The sequence below is a fragment of the Gymnogyps californianus genome, chromosome 2, assembly GCF_018139145.2.
Source record: "Gymnogyps californianus isolate 813 chromosome 2, ASM1813914v2, whole genome shotgun sequence".
NCBI classification, from domain to species: domain Eukaryota; kingdom Metazoa; phylum Chordata; class Aves; order Accipitriformes; family Cathartidae; genus Gymnogyps; species Gymnogyps californianus.
Window position 1 is genome coordinate 46,489,502 of NC_059472.1, and position 19,346 is coordinate 46,508,847.

At 42.5% G+C, this 19,346-nt stretch overlaps 1 protein-coding gene across 3 annotated transcripts in view; it reads right to left on the reverse strand.

Moving 5' to 3' along the window:
* Window positions 1-8,556: 8,556 nt before the first annotated feature.
* DTNA (dystrobrevin alpha) overlaps window positions 8,557-19,346 on the reverse strand; it is a 184,955-nt gene continuing 174,165 nt past the window's right edge. For all 3 annotated transcript variants that reach the window (XM_050915659.1, XM_050915658.1, XM_050915657.1), the window contains 2 exons: window positions 19,161-19,293; window positions 8,557-9,172 (listed from right to left, as the gene is read on the reverse strand). In XM_050915659.1, the coding sequence (XP_050771616.1) occupies window positions 9,017-9,172; window positions 19,161-19,293 (289 nt within the window). In that variant the 3' untranslated portion in view covers window positions 8,557-9,016. The remainder of the gene's footprint in view (window positions 9,173-19,160; window positions 19,294-19,346) is intronic.

Here is a 19,346-nt window from a genome sequence, read left to right on the forward strand (position 1 = left end):
CTCTGGAGGAGGAGAGACACCCGCCCGTGTTTGGCGTGGTGGGGCCCTGACTTCCACCGCAGCATCTGCGCGCTCCAAAGATACAAACCAAGGCCAGAGGGTTTGGTGGCCACTGTGCAGTAAAATCAGAGCCCTCACACCGATGGGATCTCACAAAAGCAGAGCTGGTGCCTGAGCTGTGAGCCAAGGAAAGGCAACTCCTGGGATGTGGATGGGTACCACCTCTGGCAGGGTATGGCCAGCGTTGCTTTGGGGGGGTTGGACTGAGGACACGTGCAGTGCAGCTCTCGCCTTTACCTGGTGGGGGACTGTTCATCCTTTTGTACAGTGAAAATGAAAACAACCTGATCCATGCAAACCGGATAGGATAACCTTGTACCGCATCTGACTCACCCTGTGCAGTCTGGAATGTCACTCCTTATTTAACATAACAAGAACAAACTCATCGGTGTATGTGTGCATACGTCTGTCCGTGCCAGGGATTATACAGAGCTAGGCATACAAAGCTGGCTAAAGCGAGTAAGGGAAACGCTTCTGCAGGGTATCTATGTTTCTAGGCCATGGTTAGACAATGTATGTCCAAATCAGCACAACAAAGTAAATATAGCAAATCAAATTTGAGTCCTCTCCTCTTCTGCATCCTTAAAAGAGCTTGTTTATTTCTCTAGCTCATAGCTCCTAGAAACAAGCCCCTGAATTTTAAATGTAGATACCTAGGCAACAGGGCATGACGCAGATACTCAACAAAACTCGAGCTTCGCCTTTCCCAGTTTTTTTTAATGTGTTGGCTTAAGTTGTGTTGGTCAAGTTCTATATTCAGAGGTGAGACAACAAATATTATTACTGTACAGACAGTCTATAGTGAAGGATAGGGGAAGGACCTGATACAAGGGTTCTTGCTCTTTGAATTATCACACAGCTCAGTGTGAAACCTCACCCCAGAACTAGGCTGGCTCATGTTTTCTGGACAAGGCCACTAGCTTTTCTGCCTCATCTGCTAGGTGGCTGAAGACATGAACATTATTCCCATCTTGGAAAAGGTTTCAGCTGCCAGGGAAAACACCCCATGGTTATTCATCACGTTTTATTAAAGGGTTGACCAGATGCAGTCCTGCTATCAACTCGAGAGAGCTATTAGGGCGAATTTCTGCCTGCTGTACCTCAGCTGTACCTAATGGCCCAGCCATGGCAGGAGCGAGCCCACTGCATCCTCGCGGCAAGAAAACCACCTGCCACTCGGCAGCGTTAGCTGAGCAGATGAGATGTATTGCTCCCAGCAGCGCAACACGTAAGGGGAATAACAAATTGCTTCCCAAGGAAAGCAGTAGCTGGCCACTGAATAGCTACTTAACCAGTGATCTGGTTTTCATTTAGTTTTAGTTCTCCAGCTTTGCTCCCTTTAGGTTAAGTGATGGATCCCCAGCTAAACATAAGACGGTTTAATTTTTCTGCTCCCAGGCACCATCAGCCTCAGTAACCCCAACTTGCAGCCAAAGCCAGTTAGTTTTTCTGTTGATTATTGCTTTGCCAGACAAACAGCCAATGCTAGAGGTGTGCAGACTTTGTATAACCCCTAGAAACCAGTTTTTAATTGGTGAACAGGTGTCTTTCTGCATACATTTCTCACAAGCGCGACCTTAGGAGAGTGTTCTGCATTCCTCCTTCTTGCATTTATACACGAACTCAACTAATTTGTGAGAGCTTAGATCCAAAACGTAGCAGAACATGTGTTTCTGGTGAAGTGTCCTCCAATAAGCGTGTGACTCAGAGCGAGTGATGAGAGGATTCCCTGGAAGCAGCGCTGCCTCAAGTACTAATTACCATCTGCAATAGCTCCCATATCAGCCTTGCAGCTGAAACAAACAGGGCTGAAGCCCTTTGGTCTGCCGGGGGACTCGGGACTACGAGGGGCTCTGGGCAAACGAGCTGAGAGCGAGCGCACAGTTATAGGCAGCAAATGTAAAACCAGCTCTGGAGAGCACGCAGTGCCATTTAAAAATACTAAAATACTACTTTGCTACTTTGTAGAGAGGACAATAGGGTGGCTTTTCAGAGCTGAGGTCTGTTGGGAAGGTTTCTAAGTTTAGTTGCATCTGCATAATATATATGGTGATGAAAGCTGCTCCTTGCAGAGCCTGTAAGCGCTTGCCTTTTCACATGAAGGGAGACGTAAAAGAAGTGCGGAGACAAAAGCATAGATCTTCAAGGCTTGCTAAGCACCTGATTCCTACTGATCACAGCAGTGTTATGTGCATAATAATATCACTGAGGATTTAAGGCTACTGTCAGTGGCCTTAAAAAACAACAAAGCAAAAAAGGAAAAAGATGGAGTGTAATTGGAGTAGGCAACAGTAAGGGGTGCAGGAGGAGACGTAAGTCTGCGGGGCAGGGGGGTACAAATATTTTCAGTGAAACCAGGGAAGAGTTTTGGATGTCCAAAAGAAACTTTTTGACTTAAGCGCGGGATCCCACCCAGGAGAAACTCCAGCCTGGGCCCCATGGCAGCTCCTGTGGCAAGTGGGACAGGAGGGCGGAGAGAGATGCCCACCAAGGGTGAGAAACGTGCTTTCCAGGCGAGCAGCAGCCCCTGCTCTGCGAGGCGGTGCCGAACAGCTTTTGGGGAGCTTTCAGGCAAATCCCATTTCACCCTGGTGTGAGACTGGAATGCCAGCAAAAATATAAGGACAAAGGTTCGTGCAGGTGAGGAGCAGCCTCCCGTCCTGCAATCATACTGAGGTGCACGTGGTGGGGGGAGGAGGAGCAGGGAGGCTTTGCGCCCCAGGCTGGGGTTAGGGGGGGCTTTCAGAGATCTGGGGGATGCAAAGACCAAAGGCTGAGAAACGTAGGTACGCATGCTCGCATCCCCAGACCAGAAACCACTTTGACTCATTTTTTTAGACAGGAATGTACCAAGAGGGGCCAAAACTGAACCCAGCAGTAATAAGAAAACTACTCAAAACATGCACTCGCAGGGTGCCTCTTTTCTGAAATAACATGCAGGCTGCACGCAATGCTGGGCTATAACAAGCAGAGAAGAAGAAATGTTAACCAGGAGGCCTTTACGGCTGACAATTAGCATAACAAGCAGCAGGCCTAACACATCTGCCATCTGGCCACTGCTGAGTGTTATGTAAAAAATGTAAGTAAGTCATGAGGAAATTAATTTGCTAGTGGTAAATTTTGTTGCACTAAATAGCAAACTACATTCTGCAGCGTCGCATACCAATGACAAAATGCGCCGTGGCCTCCTCCGTTTCCTTCCAAGACATGGAAAAGCAACTACTCTTTCACGTTGCCTATCTTTTCAGTCTTTATTATCTCCAAGCTGCATTAACCATCTTATCTCAAAGTTTGCATCATGTGGCTGCACGATTCCCCTGCTCCCCTGTGCACGTCCCCCAGCCTTGTCCTGGGAGGTCGTTTCTCCAAAACAGCTTCTGCTAGAAAGCTCCAGACTTGTGGGCCCTTGGAAAGGCTTATTCCAGTCTGGGACCTGTTCATCATTGGCTTGTAGCTCTCTCAGGGGAACGGGAAGCCGGTGAGACGTGCAGCCTAATTCTGCTGCTTTGCTTTTTGCAGCCAAAGGCACGTTGGTGCTGTGCTGGCAGTGTGGGATAGCTGCCCTAATCCACAGACAACTCAACTGGTGGCAATCACTCAGGAGAAAGCAAAAGGGAATCCTTAATCTGTGGATTATCTGGGGTATTAGACGGGATGATCCTGAAGCATATGAAATTCTTCAGTGCATTTTTGCATTGTGGAACAATAGAGATTTCTCTTCCCAGCCCAGTTACTTAACCTATTTCTGTGATAGACTCAGCTTCGTATTCCTGCAATATTTTCTTAAAAGGTTTCACCCAGAACTAAGGGCTGCTTGGGAATACGGGGAATACACAAGGGAATACGCAACTGCTGAGGAACAGGCCTCCCAAGCAAACTTTGGAAGAGCGGCCAGAGATCCATGTGCTGCTGTATGAAACCCCCAGGTGCTTTTAGAAAGTTCCAGATGCTTTCAGTCACCTAGTTCAGTGCTGATGCTGCCAAGGTGCCAACTTCCCAGATCTAAAGACCACTTATTTATTTTATAATTTATTTTTTAAATCTTATTATTTTTATATTATTATTTTTCAGTATTTTTATTTCCTTTTGCAAATGAAACGAATTTGTTTCTTCCCATATGAGTCTATTTTCCTTGTGGGGAGCAGAAAGTAGCTGGAGTAACCAAGAGGCAAAGAGGAAAACAGCCTTTGCCCATAAATTAGTTTTCACTGGCTCCGTTGTTCCCCAAAGGCCATAGGCTGATTGTGGGTTAGGAAGAAATACAGCAATTTGGGATTATGCATGGATAAAACAGAGTTATCCTCATGAGCTGATGATATGTCATCATATATTACAATCCCGTGGATATGAATTTGGACTGGGATTGTGAAGGAAAAGCTCAGCAGATCTGGCAAATAATTTACAGTGTAAAATGATTGTCCTTATTGAAGAATGTCACCATGTAGACAGGGGAATTAGGGCAAATAAACCCTGGTGATTTATAGGTTACCACAGCAGTCAATGTTGACGGAGGAGGCAGCACACTGGGTTTTATCTGCTTCCCAAGATACCGGGATATGTGGTAAGTACACAGAGGATATCTTTGGTGTGCTGCTACTGCTTTCCTTCTAACAGACCCCACGCCAGTGTAATTAATTGGCCAGTTAGCAACGTCGTGTGTACAGCCGGGGACGTTTCGGCTGCGCCGAGCTGCCAGGGACGCGCTCTGCGACGGCCGGCTGCAGTGCATCTGCTGGAAAGGGCTGCCACCCCGGGTCAGCAGCACACCCTCCACAGGCTGCCCTGTGAAGGGCCGCCAGCACCACGGGCACAAAGAGCACAGCCTGGGCATCGCCTCCCGACTGTCTTTGCTATGCTTGGAGGTACTTCATCAGGACACAGACTTGTTGCTTTCGGTAAGAGCTCTTGATTTGCAACTCCATGCTCTTTTAGGTGAGCAACCAGTTGTAATTACCAACACTCGATATGGAAAGACATTTTAAAAGCGTAATTGGAAAAACAAGGACTTCATGCCCTTCTGCAATAAAAGGTAACGTGACTGTGTATGGTAAAGCCATTAAAATGCACCTCTTCCAAGGGTTCGGTCCTTCTAAGGACAGAGAGAGAGAAACACAGCAGGTAAGAAAAATTACAGTATTGTAGTTTAGGTTCCTGAGGACCAGGGTCCCCTCACAGGTCTGTACCAGGCACCTTGTCAGGCCTCTGATGTCTCTGCTTATGGTGATTTTCATTGCTGTTAAGTGGAAGCAGGGGGAGATGTTTTACAGACAGGGGAACCGCATTTTCCGGTTGTGAAACTGCAAAAGATACAGAGAATTAAGAAAGGAAGAAAGAAGAAACTGCTTGGGCTACTGAAAGCAGGTGCTGCTCGGTTCCATGCTCAAAGCGCTGGGGAAAGTGGTGGAAGGAGTTCCCTCGCACAGAGGTGGAGGAGACAATGTGGGTGAAGCAAAGACTGCTTGCTGTGCCACAGGGACACATCTTCCTTCCCTACTGAAAAAAAACGCTGCTTGGGCTCCATGGAACAGGACTTCCAAAACCAAAATAAGCCACACACATGATGCTCCATAAATTACTTTTAAAAATCTTTTTAATGAAGAAATAATTCCATTCCAAAATATAGACACACAATTAAATAGTTTAATCACTTCAAAATATAACATGTCCCCAGTAGGTTCCAACACACACACACACAAAACAATACTTAACAGCAATACAAAAAACCCATACAATAGCAGTTCTGTTACAATACCAATGAATATCGTGACATCTTTAGTGTCTCTGTATCTGTCTCAAGTGGTGTCAAGTACAGTAGTTTTAAAAATGTCTTACAGTTAGTAGCCTCAAGATGTAACGCTTCATACTTCGTGGGTTTTTTGGTTCAAAGGTAAAAATGCCCTTTTGTCTTCAGGACACAGTGGAGTGCTTGTTGTTCACAGCTCCGTCTGCTGAATTGAACCAACGAGATTACAGCAACCCGAGGTTGCAATATTTACAAGGTCTATCTACAGTAATTGCCAAGAACCAATAAGGATGGGAGAAGATGACTGAAAGTAAAGGCGGACACACTTGTGATAAATTATGATGCAACAATTTGGCTCATGCATATAAGAAAATACATATTATATCACAACAAAGGCCACACACCTTTTTATGCAGTTTAGTTAACATTACTACTTACAGACAACCCATTCTCCACCTTCGCTTTGGACATTCAAGGACCCTATACATCTTCACATCCCTGTCTCCTGATTCCAAACCACTGGTTTCCCTCCAGTGACAGTAAAACCACCCGGAGTTTTGACTGCTGTGGTGGGCCACTGGTAGTTAAGAAAAGGCCCACGCCAGGGACCTCTTCTGTAACTCTGTTTGTTTTAATGACCGCAAACCACAACCAAAATAATATTCAGCAAGCAGACAAAGACCAGCTGGGCGAAAACGCAGCCAGCTTAACAGTTGGAAAATGCTTAAAATCGATGTTTGGAGAGCCAAGTAAGAGGTGCTTCATCTCAGAGCTCCAGGGCGTAAGGGACCCAGAGCTCTGCTGGGGATCACCTTGTTGACATCAGCCTGAGAGAAAGGCGCTTGATCTGTCAACTTTTTTCCTTACTCCTAGTCCGGAAGCCCTTGCAATGGATTTATTCTATTGCATCTCTTTTAAGCATAGCGATAATGAGCACGCAGACATTAAGATGATGGGAGGGATCTATTACTCTGGGTACAGTTAAACGTGACATGGGTTGAATTAGTCAGCCATTGCATGTAGCTGTGTTCCAGCTTGTTTTATCTCTGTTCAGGAAATGCTTGCCTGGAATCCTGAGCTGACAGCAACATCTACAGCTTCGCTGGAGTAGTTTTAAACGTGGAGTGCTAGGCACTAGTGGAGGCTCACCCATTCCTGAGAGGAGGTTGGAGGAGGGGGCGTTGGAGGATATGGTGCCTGCCTTGCCAGGTCGGCACATACCCCAGGAGCAAAGACCAGTGATTGCAAAAATGAAAAGCTTATATGAAGATATCTGGACACCTTAGTATGCATTTGGATGTCCGAGACCAAGCCCAGATATGCGAGGAGATACGGACAAGAGATCTGCATACGCAATAATACAACACAAAAGTGAAAAATGGCAGCAGCTCTTTCATACAGATGCTCATTCCCTAACACATAGTGCCCAGCAAAACAGCCACGAGCCTAGAGAGTGCATGCAAACAAGTGGACTTACTGAGTCGAGCTACACAGCAATCTCACGTAAATACGGCAGCGCACATCCACGTCACCATGAAAGCGAGGACAGACAAACCATGTTAACCTGCTTTAGATGGGTACCATCTCATCACTTGCTGTAGGCAAACTGTGCTGGTGTGAAACATCTGTATGAAACGCTACTGTTTTCAGGGCTGTTACGACAGTGTCACTTCAGGTCAGCCAGATACTGGAACCCGTAATATTGTATTAGGGCACTAAAATTACATTAGCGCAGAGGCCGTCCCGAGCCAACACACTGCGCTCCCCAGGAGGGCCGTGCGGCCAGCCTGTAACATTGCACGGTGTTACTGCCCGGCTTCTGGTCTAGCTGTTCCTGGCCTGGCTCCGATTTCTCTGCACGGCAGTGCTATGTGCCATACAGGTGTCATCTTTATTTCCAAGCAATATGCTGTGGGGAGGACATTACAGCTAGTTTGTGTCAATCCCTGCTCAGGAGTATCTGTAGGTTCGTAGTCACAGCAGAGCAAACACTTTTTTAGCTAGCAGTCTCACTGCCTAATCCAAAATGGCCAGGTAAGTCCCCCTTCTCCTGAAACGCCTTTATACTTGAAAAATACTAAACCAGACAAAACTCCAATTCAGTAACCGTATGCCTGTCCTTTCGAAAAAATCCACTGCTTTTCTTGTGCTTTTCGCTGATAGCTATTTCTCCATCCAGCTCCGAAAGAGTCTCACTACACATTTCCAAGAGTGCATGCAGAACATCTGGTGGCTGGCTAAGGCAATACACATTCGGAAAGAAAAAGAAAACAGTTGCAAGCGCACTTTAAGCCTGTACATTTAAAGCTGAAGGCCTTGAAAATAACATAATGGGGGGTTGGGGGGGAAGTAGGGGGGCAGAGAGATGGAAAGAGCCGGTTTGTTGAACACATGCTTACTAAAGCTAAAACATCAATGAAACAATACCATGGAGGATTATACATAACATCAGTCAGTTTAGGGATCTTATGGCACCTGTGGTTTATAAACAGCTTTAGCAACGAGTATTTCAAAACATAGTTCACAGTTTTAAGAAGATCTGTGCTGATTTAAAAACTAGATTCTATATCATTTGAATGTCACCTTTTGTATATGATATCTATTTGGAAAAAAAATATTTACACTAACTTCTATGGCTGATTTGTTAGATTATTTTGAAAGAAACATTCCTAAGTTACACATTAGCCCTAAATTAGAGAGGTTTTTAATTAATATTATTAATTATATTATTATTATTATTTTAGTACATTTTGTATAAGTCTTAATTTAAAGACTTGCAAACAAATTGCAAATATAGTCTGGTACTTTTTTTTTGGGCTACTAGATATATACACTCAGGAGTATAATCATTCAGTGTTAAATGCATAATTGTAGCTTTTTATTTCTTCTGTGGAAAAAATGTACAGTGTATAGTAAACTGATCTACTAAAATCTCAAAGTATTCAGAAATCAAATTTCTATCTATAAACAGTATTGTCATTGTAAACTGAACAGGTTCAATATCATGTGCAAAGGGTTTACGTGAGTTATTAATACCGCCATCCTTTGTAACAGCAGTACGTACGTCAGTCTGTTTTCTTCACCGGTAATGAGCCATGTTACAGAAGATGTAGCTAATATAAGTTAGCTTTAAACAAAAGTCTTGTTGTCAAAAACACACATCTACAAACTACAACTCTTAGAACAAAAGTACTGTGCTACAGTCCTCAGAACTTAGTTATGTGATTTTTTTGTCAAGAGACGCTGCACCTCTTGGTTCCACTCTTCTGTGAAGTTCGCAGCCGAGTTTTCTTCATCGTCTGTCCGAAAGCAGCTCTCCTCATCATCAGTTCTTACGTAGCTTTCGTTGTCTGTCTGACTGCAGCTTGCCTGTTGAGAAATGTTTAGGGAAGGGTTTTAAAAGGAGTGCTGGTTTAAGATGCTGCACCCACACAGGCAGAGCAAGTAAAGCCTCTGCCTGCTGCTTTATTGAGAGAAAAAAGGAGGAGCTGGCCAGTTCCTGTGGTTATCCCTGAAAAAGCTAAAAAAGTGAAAAAGCCGTTCTACCTAGGTGAGCCATAGGTATTTGAGCTGTAAACAGAAACTTACAGGGCACTTTTACCCTTGCAGGTTGCTCTATAAATAGATTATTGGTAGCAAAACTACAGATTATTCCCCTCATGCACAGTGTTCAGCCACCTCGTTACGAGTCACTCACCGTCAGGAGCCCCCCCTCACATGTACATCTCTCACCCTTAATTTGCATGCTCAGGTATATTTCCCTATGTCTAAAAAGAAATGCAGTTACTTAAAAGGATGATTCTGGGTGCTATAGCTTGTAAACAGCCTAATCTGCTAGTGCACCAATTTCTCCTTGGTGCTCCTCCATATCCTGAAGCATCAATAAGTATCTTAAATTCCTATATCGGAGGCATCAAAGTTTTAGTTGGTAATGGAAAATGCTTGATAGACGACTGCTGCTCTTTCTCATAACTACGTCAGGACCTACAGTCAGGTAATATTGCAAACTTCTTCTGCTTTTGGCATATTTATCGCAAAGGCACTGTTTACACACTTGACCTTTCAGAGTTCAGGAGCTCATCCTTCTTCCCTTGAACTACCTCAGACAGAAAACCAATTCGCATTGCATGAGATCTGATAATAACAGCACAAAAGACCAAACCCTGCTGACATGAATTCTTTTCTACTCATTTCAGGCATAAAGGTGGTCTACAAGGTGAGGGATGAAATGCAAATTACTTCAGCAAAAAAGAGTTAAATTAAAGCTGATGAATGAAGAAAGGTCAGGTAGTTTAGCTTGCTGCTTCTCCTTCCTGACACCATTTGATTGTATTAATTATTCAAGCACAAATGCTTCCATCCGATTCCTTAATACCTAAGCATCCCAAATGGTAGGATGATCTTAATTTAGTATCTCCTTGTGTCAGGCAGTTACAAAAGACCTAGCATTAACATTTTGTTGATAAATGGAAAGGAAACCTGCACTGCAAGTCTAATGAGAGGTTCATAAAAAAATTCTGAGGTACATTTTAAAAGAGTATTTTTTAAAAAAGCAGACATGCATCTGTACTGCTTAAGTCTGCAAACTAATTTGGAAATCTTAGGGATTTCTCCAGGAAAAAAGGAACATTTTGCTCTTCACAATTCAGCCAAAAAATGCAAATGAAAGGCAAGGAAGAGGTCAGTTCTCAGCTGCCTGAGACTGATTTTTATTGAATCAATTTCAGGGTTATGTAAATATAGGTACATCTCATATTTCTTGATGGTATCATTATAAACCACGAGAGCAAAATAAGAGTGGCTTGTGAAACACTGGATGCATTAAGATGCATTGATAGTACTGCTAAGTATTTGGGTTTGCTTTGACTTTTCTGGATAAATTACTTCTCTTTGGTGGAGTGCGGAGAGAGTTATTCGCAATTCTCTCAAGGCTTCTCTCTGCTCCACAGCCAGCATTGGGATAGAGAGATTTTCCTACAAGAAATAATGAGTACTAATGAACCTCAGAGCTCTAAATTCATTGCAGCATTTTGGAAATGCCAGAATTAATTCCAAGTTAAGACTCATATGATTTGTCATGTTATAAAACTGTTTCTTGACCTTTTTTGTAACTTAATCCACAGGTTCTTTTCTGTTACTTACCATTCAGTGATTTTCAAAATCCATCCCTATCACTTGTGTAATTTTAGAATTAAATTCACAAAACTAAAGCTGCTTCTTCCCAGTTAACTCAGTCACAGTTTTTTTACAGCTTTTTTACGCCTACATGCTAAGAAGAGGAGGACTCAAGGAGAAAAATAAAGAGGAAAACCGAAATATAGCTGAGTGAATGTAGCAGACATTTTTGAAAATTACTGTGCTGTCAGCCTGCTGTTATTTTCAAATGGAATGGTCCACACAATGCTGTTTTTTATGTATTTGTTCAGAAGGAGACGCTGAGTCATTTGGTTGTGCTAGTAGAATACGACTTATGGATGTGAGCAGTTCATCTAGTGCCTGTATCCTGCTTCTTCACCACTGCATCACTGACTTAGGAGGAAGAGGCTGAAGAAACTGGGCTTGCTGAGGCTGGGGCAGAGGTGGCAAGAGAGGATCAGTTAGCAGCTCTTTGAGAGGTGGTTACAAGGGTAACCAAAGCCAAAATCCTCTTGGCAGTCCTGAAGCACACAAAAAGGACAAATCACATTTTGGGAGGTTCAGGTTGGACATTAGGAAAAAATAAAAACCATGAGGAGGGTGGCACTGCGCTGGGGGGGGATGCCCAGAGAGGTGGTGAAATTTCCATCTGTGGAGGTTTTAAAGTCTTTGCTAGAGAAAGCCATGGCTGACATGGTCTTGTGTTGGAGCTAGACCTGCGTCAGGTGGGAGATGGGACCAAATGACCTCCTCAGGGCCCAATCAACCAACGCACCTACACCTCTGTGATCTCCTGAGCTCCTGGCATGAAGCCCATGTGAGGAATGAACCGCAGTGCACGAGCTTTAAACGTGGCCAGTCAGCTCTGACTAGCAGTGTTTGGGGCCCCACAGCCGAAGAGAGGCCAGGGCACAGCTGGGAAATGTGACCTCAGGCAGCGGGCACAGCAAATCTGAACCCACGCATTGGGGGCTAGTGGACCTGACTCGGACCCTGGGCTATGGATCCTGCATCCCATCTTTCCCAAACAGTAAATGGCCAGGTCCACGTCGCAAAGGGCTGAAAACGTCAATGGCCAGCGAAATGCACGCTAGCTCTAAAATCTTGTTTCCTTCCCAGAAAAAAAAAGAGAGATGCAGGGCAGTTGTGTCCTCACAGCACTTAAACGAATCGTCTGTGCTCTTCAGCTCAACCAACAGCCCTTCTCACAGCGGCACGCTGGGTGGACTGGACTGACCACACCATCTCCCTTGGCCCATGGGTTTTATCACCTGACATTTGGCAAGATTCCTAATCTCTGCTGGTAAACATGAAAACAGAGTTTGGAGAAAAAGGGAAAAGATGAGAAAAACATGAAAGTGCTACTCAATAAGAATTCTGTCTTGGAAAAACAGTCAAGTTGAATAAATAATAATTTTTTAACAATGCATTCATATCAAAAAGTTGAGGGGATCTGGGATTTTTGTGTTTGAAAAATTTCCACCTGTTTCAATACAAACCATTCAGTCACTTTTGCAATGGAAAATGTCACCCATAGCCACCCAAAGCCCCAGACTCCATAACAATTTATGTGATAAGATTTTGATTGAGTGAAAGGGTTTGGAGTGGGAATGGAACTGAGTCTTTAATTGAAATTATTCCATGTTTTTGTCAAGATAGGAAAAATGTGATCACAGTTAAAAAATCAAGAGCGAAACCTCTAATAAAGATTCCTCCCTGTACTCCCTCTCAGTGGATGCTTTAGGCCTGATTTTTATTAGCTTTCCACACCTCCTTTTCTGTTATAATAATGCATATAAATGAATTAGACATGACCAACTAAAACGTTGCTATGCCAGCACTAAGAAAGCATTGGTTTAGAAAATCTAGGAAATCGTAGGTCTCGTGGGAACATGTCCACGACACAAGTGGACAGCTCTTAATCGAAAATGACAACTTTTTAACCACTTTCAGAGATGGAGGCTTTCTGCTCCCATTGGCCATCCTTGGCAAAAAACCAACGGCTATCAGGGGGATAAAGGCAAAATAACATCAAAGTTGCATGTTCACCTAATTTCAAGATCTGCCTAGAGCCTGCTGAAAACAAGCTCAAATTCACTCTGTTACAGTATTAAAAATAAAACGAGTGGTATTAACATACATTTAACATAAAAAGTAAACTGAAAACATGACTAAATTATGTTTTATGTATTACTGGAACCACTTGCTGTCTTGGAAATTTGTTATACTAGATGTTATTTCAAAATCAATTCTAGAGAATTGTACATAGCACTTTTAAAAACGCAAATGCAATCAGAATGCAAAAAGCCTTAATCAAATGACATCAACACTACTTGTCCATGACTGACGAATGAGGACATGAACAAAACTCGGCGGCTGGCCATCGGCAGCGATATCACTCATATGAAGCTACAATAAACTGATCTCATTTTTCCCACAAAAAATTGTGCTTTTTTAAATAAGCACAAATGTAATACTGTTGCGAGATAAGAAAGTCTGTTGGCTTTCTACCTCATATGGCCATCTAGGCAATATAATACTGACTGTATTTGTATCATCATTGATTGAATAATATTATTTAGAAGTAAAAGTCTTGATGCAGTTGCTAAGCTTCAAGCAAGAACCGAACGTAAACAGCAAAAGCACTTCAGACATTGCGACTGGTAGGAACTATTTTGGATTTCATTTTCCAAGGCTATGAAATATTAGTACCAAATAAAATACACAAGATACGATAGTCTTCCATATTCACAGGAGAGTGAATCTTGAGAAGACTAAGCCACACTTATCATGTATAGACTTATTTGTCACAATGTACCACAATACAGAGTTTGTTCTTGTGGTATAGGTGAAGGGCCAAGTTCACCCGTTTTTGTTGTGAATTTCTATAGGGTCAGGCTTTTACAACTGGTGGGAATGTTTCAGTCTTTGGTACTGGCTGAAGGGCTCCCCTGGGAGCCAAAAAGAGTTTCACTATGGAATTAACCAGAGCAGAGTGCTTTAAAAAATTTCTTTTTGACAGGGTTTCAAAAGGTTTCAAAAGCATCCAGGAGATGAGATAGTAGCTCAGTCTCAGATCTCTGCTAATTTGAGACAGGATACATATTTTCAAGAAAGCTAGGCTGTACGGCAGTATGCGTTTCCCTACATCACTATGTTAACGCTGCTTCCTAAGAAAAAAGGAAACCTTAAACAGGATTGCCTGAGCTTTATAATTCTAATGAGAAGGATTTTTTTCCACTTAATATTGCGAATGGTTTGTCTGAATGCTACTACCCTTTAAAGTCATAGTTATTCATAATTGTAATTAAATTCAGTTATCTAACATTTCCACTATATACATAGTTATACACACATACATTGTTGTTGAAAGACCCATTTTCCTTTTCATGTGACCTGATCTATAACTGACAACTGCAACAAAATAGAAGAAGAAAACTTATTTTTCTAGCTGTCAATGTTTAGGAAACTCTACACGGCTCATGTTTTTAACAAGGCTACTGAGAAAATGAATGTAACCTGAGGGGCAATGTTAGGAGAATTTTTATGAGCAGTTATTTGGTGTTTATAGTACTCTGGGTATTGCCATTTATTTGCTTTTCACATCCATTTATTCTGCTTTAGCTGCCAGAGACACTGAGACAGATGCTTCAGAAATACCTAACAGCTTTTAACATCGAAGACTGGCAGCTGCTTTCACAAGGTCCACACTTTAACATCCAAATTCTACTGTCATCAGAAGTTGCAAACCCCTTGAATCAGGGTCAAATTTTGCCATCAAAATTGCTATATAAATAAGGAGGTCTAGCGTAAAACATGGCATACAAAATCTAGCAACATGAGTTCCCGCTCAAGTTGGCACAGGCTAGTTCACTGGTTTTGCTTATCTGAACTTGACCCTGCTCCCAACTTGAAGTGCCCATTTGATAGTTGACCTTTGATTGCCTTTAGTTCTGGCTTTGAGGAAGAGACTCAGTTTGCAGACCAGAGTCAGACCCCTATTTTCATGTCTCCTCCCTTTCTGGCCCTGTTACCCCATGGTTCAGTGTCACAGTAGGATGGACAGCATCGTCTCGCTGCCATCTTCGCAGCAGGGCACTGCACTCTCCTAGGAAGTCAGAAATGCAGAGCCCGCAGCTTCAGATGAGGCAAGACGGAAATGTGTGGTCTCCCATTTCCTGGGCAAATGTTCAGAATAACAGGCTACTTCATTAAAATAGCCATTGCCTGTGTTCCTGAAGAAAAACACAATTGCTGAACTTGGCATTAAACTCAGTGCTGCAACTGTGAGGTTGGCACGTGTAAGGAACCTGACCTGAATATGGGCCAGCAGGGAATTTATAGACCTTCTTGCCTTATCTTTGAATTCCCAGACTCCAGCTAGTAGCTGAGTACCTTGCACTTTGGACTGGGGCATTTTAAACTTCCACAATACATCTGAGGACACCTCTACGGTTAGCAGGTGGTGGACTGCTTTCTTTAATGTTTGCCTAACTCCTGTTTCACACACTAACGTAGATGTTCCGGTCTCACCAGAAATGATTTATTTCAGTTATCCTAGGAAGACTAAAGCATTGTAAGGAATTGAACTCTGATTCCTTATCTTCTGGATAAGGTTTCTCTGTACTGGCTAATATATTTGTCATCATCCCCAAGGATGAAAAGCCCATGTTCTTACTCTTACAGTCCACAAAGGAAGAAGATAAAAAGGGTGGTGGCTTAACAGGAATCCTCTGGACTAGGACCACATTTCAAAAAAATTAGAAATGATTTAGAGAGATTCCTAGGCACCCTAACACAGACTAAAAGAAGAAAGAAACAGCATCGTTACATACGCTCAGGCAGCACAAGGTGCATTGCAACTGAAATACATATTATGAGGATTAATTCCAAACATTCTTCTAAATTATAATGATACTTACTTGAGAGGAGAGAGAGAAGGATATTGCACTCAACTTTGCAAACTGACCTGTAGATAACAAAGGATAGAAAACAAGAAGATGACAAATTAAGCCAGTGAGCAGCCAGGCAGTGTATTATTCTGAAGAAAGCCATGCACAAGCCTAGAAATAAAGGGAGCAATTATGGACCCAGAAAATAAACCCAATGAAAAGTGTCTTGAACAACACATCCAGCAAAAGACTGTAACAAGAACACAACTGGTAGCAGATGTTGGAGGATAAGCACTGTTAGCATTTACACTTGTGCACTAAATGTGTGTTTTTCTGGTACAGATACTTGCTATTTACAACATGCTTCAAAAAAAGAGAGAGAAAGAAGCCTCCTTTGAGGTTCCCCGTCCCAGATTTCCTCGTGTATCTTGGGTATTCTGCTCATAGTTTAATACTAATTTAGAGTTTAGCTTGAAAATCTTGCTTGGAGACAAGGTGACACGAAGTAACAAGAGTGGGTTTTGACCAACCATCTTCCATACTACACTACATCTACATGTTTTTCTAAATGTGCTGCTGTTACACAAAGTGAGACATTTAATAACATAAAAATGGTTACCATATTGTTACTGAGGTTACCAATCTGTAACCTTAGAAGGAGTTCCTCCTCGCAGATTTTTTGAGCTGACAATTGCATTACGATAGCTACAGCCACCAGCTTTTTTTGGCTATCCAGATGAATGCAGTGTACATGTGAGTACAAACAGTAAAATAGCCTGTAATAGATTCCAAGGGTTTGACGCAAAATGAGAATAGCTGACCTGGCCACTGTTCAACAGGATACCCTAAACAGAAATTTCCCAATTTTCCTTTGTTTTTGCAAGTAGAAAGTTGGGTCTTTATCGTTAGAGACTACTCAGTGATACTAGTAGAGAAAGAAATAGGATAGCAAAATACCACAAATTAACTGCAAAGCACAGGGAATGAGCCAAAGCCAAAGCACATGTCTCAGGATCAATACATGACACTATCCAACCAACTCCTAATTATCCTAGTGGTCCCTACTAACTTAATACCACTTCTTGCTTCCTTTAAACCTAATCCCTAATCGAAAGGGCATGAGCCATACTGGGAAGGACTTGTCACGCGTTGCATGTTTTGGGTCTGTGGTTATCAACTAAAAATAGTTTCTACTTACAAGTCACTGCTGTCAAATCATTGCCTGATAGGAGCTGACAATCTCACAGACAGTAAAGTACATCATGAAATTTCTTTTGGAAAAATGCTATTAAACAGAACTTGTCTAGAATGAGGACCTTCTGTTCCCTCAGTGAATACATTTTTGAAAGAAAAAAGCCTTTCTCTTTTTCTAGTTTTTTTTCCCCCAGTGGAAACAAATCGTGTAAAACAATGGGGAACAAAATTCACCTGGGTGTAGTCTTGGCTGATCTAAATTCAAAAGGAGTTTTATTCTGACATCGATAGGGAGAAGATTTCCTCCCCTTCTTCTGGGAATGTTGTTGGAAGACAGTAGAAAAACTCTATTTTGACTGAAGCAAGAGTAACACCAGTTCTATTGAGCGACATGTATAACTTCTACTGCACAATGAATGCCCCTACTTTGCAGTGCACATGCATACTCGATTTTGTGCATGTACAAAATCCCATTGTAACTTGTGAAACTCACGTAACACTGTTGCCATATATTGCACTTCCATACTGTAATCAAAGTTCAGTCAAATTGATCTATCGTTCTTTCTGGAGAAAATGGAATTTTTACCAGCAATAATAACATTTATCATTTGATGCTTGAAAGCTGTCACCATTGAGGTACTCCTGATTTATAACTGACAATTACTTTCCATTACATCAGCAGTAGCTGCTCATCCTGTTCAGAAGTTTAAAGGCTGTCATTTTTGCCATTTCCTATCTTGGATAAAAAATTGTGACAAAAAACCCCATGTCACCCACTGTTGCCTTGGTAGATAGTCTATAACAATTCTGCTCTTGTCGTCATGTCCTTAAAGACCTTTGCAATGAAATGACTTTTGGCAGGCTACCATGGGCATGTAGCAGACCTAGGTAAACAACAACAACAAAAAGATGCTCACATCAACCTCAAAACCACCTGCAATTTTGAGATGAGTCAATGAACTTTTAAAAGACTAAATTATCCTAGCAGCTTTACAGAAAAGACCAAAAGAGCAGCCATTCCTCATTAGATCACGAACCTGTCAGTCCCAGATTCTTGTCTTCAAAGTGACTGGCAGTGGACACTAGAGAAAAACTACCAGAAAAAAAGGCTCCCAGCAATCAGCAGTTTAAAGAATTCCTGCCCAGAAGGTGCTTTTGAACCTCATTTCCATACACCTGATCTCTCAGTACCTGCTTAATCTTTTTTTTAACCCATTTATACTTTTGGTCTCTGTTATATTCTGTAGTGGTGAGTTCCAAATTTTCATTGATCCCCATGTGGGAAAATAGTTATTTTTGCTTGCTTCAGCTCTGTTCCCAAATAACTGAACTGTGTGTACCCTCCTACTGACATTACTACCAACATTATAAGAAGTAATGGATTTTATATTAGGACGATCCAAGTCAGAATAACTTAAAAACTGGCAATAGTCCATTACACCAGATAGATAGAAGCGGAGACCATTACACAGACAGGACAGGATATCTACAGAATTCCAGCTCCCCCTGGCAAATCTGCTTTACTCAGACTCTTAAATAAATGCCCTTTGAAAACTTCCTCACAGGGTGTTTAATGACAAATCCCCGGGCTTCTCTATACTAGATGCTTGTTGAATACTTGGTCCTCTGGGATACAATTCATTTCAGACCTCTCCTTCCAGATTCTGACAATGACAATAACACACAGACTGCACTTGAGCTTCAGTTCACACTGGAGAAACCATTATGAGTGTTTTCCGCTACTGGAGAAAAAAAATAATCTAAATATAGCAAGAACTCAGCTTGACACCACCAACCAGCCTCTATGGTACGGGGGAATGAGGTTTAAGTGACTCGGTAGGCACTGGCAGAGAACAAGCTCAGAGGCAATTCTGTCCCACCTGATGCCCTGGTTTGCTTAAGGACTATTGTTGTGTGCCTCAGGCAGTGTGGTCTTCCTGGACATGCAGAAAGGCTAGATGCATGTGTGTCTGTGGAAGAGAACAACAGCAGTTTTTGGAATGTGGCTGCTCTAGTAACCGAGAAGAGATCACGCCCCAGGGCCCAGGACAGGTTAAGACGGGCACTGGGCAGCTATGGCGCATTACTGTTCCTCACTTATGGAGATACATGGGCAGCTGGTGTCCTTCTCCCACCTGGTATGCCTCATCCTGCAGCTTCTGCTTCAGGTACTCCTCCATTTTCAGTTCGTTCTCCAGCTGGCGGACAGAGTCATTCTCATAATTTTCATCATCTGCTCTGACGTAGGGGTCTCCATCTTCTGTAACCCTAAAGACAATTATTAATAAATAGCCTCCTGAGATGAATGACATTCAGAGTCA